Source organism: Microtus pennsylvanicus, chromosome 13 (assembly GCF_037038515.1).
Source record: "Microtus pennsylvanicus isolate mMicPen1 chromosome 13, mMicPen1.hap1, whole genome shotgun sequence".
Lineage (NCBI taxonomy): Eukaryota > Metazoa > Chordata > Mammalia > Rodentia > Cricetidae > Microtus > Microtus pennsylvanicus.
Window position 1 is genome coordinate 42,372,116 of NC_134591.1, and position 6,568 is coordinate 42,378,683.

General features: G+C 42.2%; 1 protein-coding gene across 2 annotated transcripts in view; it reads left to right on the top strand.

The window, feature by feature from the left end:
• The window catches only part of Usp24 (ubiquitin specific peptidase 24), a 140,115-nt gene extending 133,710 nt beyond the window's left edge, over positions 1-6,405 (top strand). For both annotated transcript variants that reach the window (XM_075945478.1, XM_075945477.1), the window contains exons 65-68: positions 1,376-1,451; positions 2,845-2,931; positions 3,209-3,319; positions 3,863-6,405. In XM_075945478.1, coding sequence (XP_075801593.1) covers positions 1,376-1,451; positions 2,845-2,931; positions 3,209-3,319; positions 3,863-3,925 — 337 coding nt within the window. In that variant the 3' untranslated portion in view covers positions 3,926-6,405. The remainder of the gene's footprint in view (positions 1-1,375; positions 1,452-2,844; positions 2,932-3,208; positions 3,320-3,862) is intronic.
• The last annotated feature ends 163 nt before the right edge of the window (positions 6,406-6,568 follow it).

Sequence of the window (6,568 nt, forward strand, 5' to 3'; positions counted from 1 at the left end):
TTCTAACCATCACACGATAGACAGTACATGTTACCTTGGCCTTGCTGAGTATACACAGTCCGTGCAGTTCAGTGACGGAGGCTCCTCTGTGTTGGTAGAAAGAACGAACCAACTCCCACAAGTTGTTTTCAGGCCTATACTTGTGTGCCATGGCACGTACATAGTAAATAAATAATTGAAAAATTTTTAAAGAAAGCTTGTACTTATCACCATCCATCTCTAGATCCCTTCATCTTCCAAAACTAAAACTCCGAACCCCCATTGAATACTGGCTCCCCATTTCCTTCTTCCCTGAGCCACTGGCAGTCATTCTAATTTCTACCTTCATGAATTCGGCCACTCTGGGTACCTCATAACTACCTTGCTTGACTTAGTGCAATATCTTCAAGGTTTGTCCGTGCTCTAGTTAGACCTTCCTTCCTTTTGAAGACTGTTACTGTAGTTATGTGCCACATTCCATGTGTCATTCCTAAAGAATCAAAGAACTAAACTGATGTTGGGAACTTACAGTGGTGCTAATCTAACCTGGTGTAGTCCATAGTCAAACAAGGTCAGTGACTTTAGTAACTCTATTGTATATGCACTGAATCATCATTTTTTGTGGGTATAGAAATATTCTTAGACTTATATCAGAATAAGACTTAGACTTGTATCAGAATAAGAATGAGAAGTTTATGGGGCTTAATCTGTTGTGCTTGAACTTCCTAAACAGAGAATTAGGGTAATTTGAAATAGTGTATTTTTCTAGAAGACATAATACTCTGGATACACAGGTGTTATCCTACCACAACTGCAGGTCCCTTGATTAGACTTGATATCAGCATGTCAAAATGGTTGTTTCCAAGTAGTGCTGGGACCAATGGCATTTCCCTACCAGCAGCTACATGCTGTCAGTGTCCTCACATGTCCTGTCTGCACACACCAACAGCAACATCATCTTCAGGGCTGTCTTCAAAGAAGGACAGTGATAGAAGAAGCCAAGTAGAGTGGAGATGAGGAGAGGTGCTCCCAAGCATGCTTTAAAAGTATTCCCCCAAAAATCTCATTCTCCCTTCTAACACAAAATTAAAGCTTAGTTTGATTATATAAAAAGATTACGTATTAAATATACAGTTTATTAATAGTTGGGTGGGTTTGTTTAGTTTTCCAGCTCTGAACTTTAGCAGGGCTGTTGATAAGAGAGATAGTGAGACTAGGCACTGTATTTGCTTTTGCTGCCTTTTGGAGTTCAAACAGATGATGGTCTTTACTGTCCAGTCATAAAGGGAAAATTAGTTTTAGTAAAAGTGGCACTCATGTTTCAAGTACAAATGTAGTTGAACAAGAATATTTTCAAAGAAGTATTTTGACTTGTAATAATATGCTTGGTCACCAGGTGTCCTGCTGCTAAAGAATACTTCAAGGAGAATTCCCATCACTGGAGTTGGGCTGTGCAGTGGTTGCAGAAGAAGGTACTAGAATTCTGAGCTTTCCCAGCTCTATAGCATAGGCTCTAAAACGACACCTTACCTGGAAAAAGATTTTTTTCCTTAAACTGACTCATAGAATGATCTCAAGATACTTTGAGATGTCAAATATTTTTTAGATCAATTTTATTATTGTTATTGTTATTATTTTTATTGTGTGTATGGGTGCACGCACACACACATACACACGCACACATGCACGCTAGTGCCTATGGAGGTTAGATATATCAGATCCCCTGGAGCTGGAGTTGTAGTCATTTGTAAGTTGTCTGACATGTTTGCTAGAAATCTAACTTGGGTCCTCCATGAGTGGAATACATGCTCTTAATCACAGAGTCATCTCTCTAGCCGTTCAAACATTTCTTTAGTCAGTACATACTTGCAAGTATTAAAGTTATGTCTTAATATGGTTACACCCTCTCCCCCACATCTCACAGGACTTTGGGTTTTTTGTTGTTGTTGTCAAGATTTTATTTTTATTTATGTACATGTGTGTGAGTATATGTACATGCTTGTAAGTGCCCGTGGAGACCAAAAGAGGGTGTCACATCCAAACTTTGGCGATGCTAGGATCCAAACTCAAGAGCAGCAGGTGCTCTTCACTACTGAGCCATCTCTCCAGCCCCAAAGGTTTATGATCTAAGACATGCCTCCAAGTGGATGGCAGTACCGAGCCTATATATGCTATTTTTTTCTTTTAGATACATACAACTAGGATAAAATTTAGTTGGATATTTGGCATAGTAAGAGATTAATGATAATAATGAAAAAATGGAGACAGAATATCTTAGAAAAATGATAACAGTGTACTGTAATCAAAGGATCTATACTGTACTAATGCATCTCTTGGGGGTGGGAAATGATGTGACGTATGTATGAAGAGATGGGTGGTATAAGAAGGCCACGTGACTGTTGTAATTCTCATATGTTACCAGTGGAGAGATGCTTGAGCCATTAGCGCATAAAGGGTAGAAACCTGGCTGGACAAGTGGCTATGTCTGGAGTGACAGTGAGACAGTGCAGGCTTTCATCACAGTACTCACACCGGCACACAGTTTGACTTATTTTTAGAACTCTCCTTTTAATATGTTTGGACCGTGGTTGTTCACAAATAACAAAGTATGGGAAACACATCCATGCATAAGGGGGGGTACTGCTTAACATCTGTCTTAACTCCGGAGATGAAAAGTTGGAGGCTGGTGCTCCGATTAAGAAGCATTATCTTCCTGTTGGAAACTGGGGGATAATCCCCCATGATAACTGAGGTGGTAGAAGTCTAAGTAGACTTGTACCTTTGGCTGCTAGACTCCGGTGTGTAAGGTAGGACTGTGTACTCATGGGCGCTTACTTGTCACCTCTGCTTGGCCTTTTATCCCAGATGTCAGAGCATTATTGGACTCCACAGAGCAATGTCTCTAACGAAACCTCAACTGGAAAAACCTTTCAGCGAACCATCTCAGCTCAGGTGAGGGGTGTCTGCTCTGGCGTGCTTTGAAACCCTTATGCCAGGTTCTTAAAAACCACAGCTCAGGAAAGAGATACAGAAGCAGCCTTTGGGTTTTTGTATGAACATGAGCTGGTGTTCTCAAACCCAATGGGAATAGATCGCTTGTCTGAGAAAAGCGCTGCTGCAGGTTGTTGGGCAGGTCTCCCAGGACAACGGCTTGTGGGATGCTTTGGCAATGTGGGGAAAGTGCTGTCACTGGTTGCTACTTTATCTTCTGGTGTTTGAATCTCTACAGGACACATTAGCATATGCCACAGCTTTGTTGAATGAAAAAGAGCAATCAGGAAGCAGCAATGGCTCAGAGAGCAGCCCTGCCAACGAGAATGGAGAGAGACACTTACAACAGGTACAACAGGAGCCTGTCTTTGGCTGAAGGGACATTTGCTCCTAAGCATCTCAAAGATCAAGAAAGAAGAGACCCTGCTCCAGAGAGTGGGGATAAAGATAGACCAGCTCAGCCCTAGTTCAACTAGGTCAGTCCCCAGGCATGAGATTGCAGAACCCAATTGTAGACTCAGGAACGACCCAGCAGGGGTAGTGCCTGGCATGAAGTAAAGTGTCACTGGTGTCCAGTCCCCCCCCCCTTTTTCCATTGCTCAGTCAGTCCAAATATAAGTCTGCCTGTGTGGGTGTAGAGAAGAAAGTGTAGCCTGAGGCCAGTCCAGGGGTTCTTTTAGTGACTGAGTAAGACCATACAAATGCACACGTTTTGCATAATCAGAAATTGCCAGAAGAGTAAATAACATTGTGTTTTATTACCTTCTAATAAGCAGAACTAAGTTGCTCAATGAGGATATACTTAAATTACAGACCACAAGTAAGGAAGTCAGTGTGGGAAACTCTTCCTAACTTTAATTGTAGGAACCTTAACTTCCTTTCTTTGCCTTAGGGTTCAGAATCTCCCATGATGATTGGTGAATTAAGAAGTGACCTTGATGATGTTGACCCTTAGAGCAGTGTGCCCAGATGGGAAGCTCAGCACCTTTTAGAAACCAGAATCTCATCCTTGAAACCCTTACAAGAGCCTGGAGTTTGAACCAGGAGTGTGATGGAGGACCATGTGTTCTGAAGGGAAGCCTTCTCTAGTCACTAGAGAGCTGCTTGGCAGTGGGAGAATCCTGGCATGTGGATCAGCTGTCCCCGGATTATATGTGCACTGACACTTCAGGAAATAAAGCAGGTGGCAAACTTCTGATACGTGAACATAGAGAGTGAGAATGGAGGGATAAAGCTACAGTTTTCTCTGTGTTGGGGGGCTGTTAGGGGAGGATCCTTTGGGTTTTATATTTTTAGGTATGTGAGGGAAATTTTTAATCTGCAGTAACATTGAATAGGAATATCCAATTTAGAATGATGTAAAGATATGTGGTAAAAGTCCTTTCATTGTAAAATAGTAATTGAATCTGGTTTACACAGACCTTTGTATTTAATATGTCTCCCTCTTTGTACAGAATCTCTGGTTTTGTCTAGTTAAGAGCCCTCAGCATAATCTTAGATCTTGATGACATGTTACTAGTATCAGAAATTGTGGCATTATTAAGCTCTTTAAGGTATTTTCTGATTCAAGATTGAAAAGAGCAATAATTTAAAACAAAACAAAAAAGCTATGTTCTCTAGAAGTATAGGGTGCATTCTTTGACATCAATCACTGAAAAGTGATGGGTTGTTCCCAAAATAAAATTTTAAAACAACAAAATTAAAAGCACTTTATAATTTTATTGAGTTTGACTTCATAAAATTACCTTTTTAATGCTCGGAGACATATTGAATAAACTAGTCTTAAGTCATGTGATCTGCAATCATTTGTTTTTACTTAAACATGATTCCTGTGGCCCTTGTATCGATTGTATATTGAGTTAAATACCTAAGCTGGGAGCTGCTGCTTTGTGAAATTGATCATAATTTTACTACAGAGAAAGAATCCAAGACTTTGTTTCTCCATGACATGACTGATACTGAAAAGGCAAGATTTAAAACTTACTTTCTCTGAAACAACTAAAAAAAAATAATTAGATACCATCCATTTCGTTGTGTTTGCCAACATGGTATCAGTCACTCATTCAGGCTGGGGTCACACAGCCATTCCTGTGCTCTTCATTTTGTGTTTTGAATTGCTCAGTTTCTTCCTTGTGTTACCTTTAGTTACATGTTCTGCCTTTTTTCCACTTGCCATGCACAGAACAAAAGGAGCCTCTGAGGTGCCAGGCTGCCGCTGTCAGCTAGATTTGCCAAGTCAGCGAGGCACAGCCAGCCCCTAAGTGCCTTTTTGGTTACTTTTGCATTGTGGGGGCACGTGGCAGGCAGGTGGCATTCCCTGCTGTGTGCTTCAGGGACCCTTCATTCACTGTTCACAGGCCAGTGCCAGCTTTGGTCACTCACAAAGAAGGAAAGGCTAGCATGGAAGAACAGAGCTGTGTCCTCAGGGAAACAGAGGCAAGTGGCAGATTTGGTCAGGTTCTGGTGTTCTTACAGTTTTTGAATGTGAAGTCTAAAATTGATTTGAATACCTGAACATCCATGTCCCACTGTTCCCTTCCGACTCACCATCTCTTCACACCCATGCTTGCAGAAAGATTGTGTGGACATGTATTGAAATGCTGGCGATGGTACCAATGGGATATCTCTGCCGGCAACTGCACTCAGGAGCCCGAATTCAGGAGTGAAATTGCCACTTCTAGTCAGTCCCCTTATTTCCTATGGAAACGACGCCTTCTGCCCCTGCACCTGCTGTCCTCACATAAAGCTGCGTCAGGATCGCCGGCACTGTACACTTTGGTCCATCTTCTTCCCGTGTTGCTGCATTGAGCATCTTTCCCACGTTACCAGTAACCACTTGATTTCTAACAGCTGCAGTCCACTAACGTATGAGGACTTTTTAAAATGTAGTGCACAAAGTGACAATTATGGCAAGTTTGCCTTGGAAGAGTTGTCCTTTTTACTGCCAATTTTTGGATGAAGATGTTTTTATAATCTTTTACAGTGGTCCGCAATCAAGCAGGAATTGCACAATTGACTCAACGCTGTGTGTTCTCAAGAAGCTCTTGCAGTCCAGGCTGACCTCAGGACTGCTCTCCTACTCCTAAGGCATCCTGGGACAGACAGATGAGCCTCCCACAGGAAACTTGCCTGTAGCTCCCCAGGTGGACGCTCATGGTTGCCAGCAGCTAGTAGCCGCAAAACCCAGAGCTCGAGCCACAAGACTCACCTGGCTTGCCCCACCCTCCCTGCTAACACCCAGGCGTGTGCAGCATCTTTTGAGCTTGGAACAAGCAGACTGGAATTTTCCTCTGCTACCTCTTGTGTACAAAATCTTGTTTATAAAATTTCAAAAGGAAGTAGATAAACTAGGGAAGACTCTGGATTCAAAATTTGGTTCATGTGTGGTGGAGTTCTTAGCTTCTAAGAGTAGGAAATAAATTTTTCAAAAATGTAGAGTTGGGGTCTCACAGACATTTTTCTCTGAATGTCACACGGGCTGTGGGAGGGACACTGGGGAGCAGCGTAGGTGGCAGAGAGTGAGGGCCATGCTGCAAGGGGCTGTAGCCTCAGCTTTCAGAAGGAGTCTCAAGCTAAGTTTCCTGCTCTGGTCAGTCAT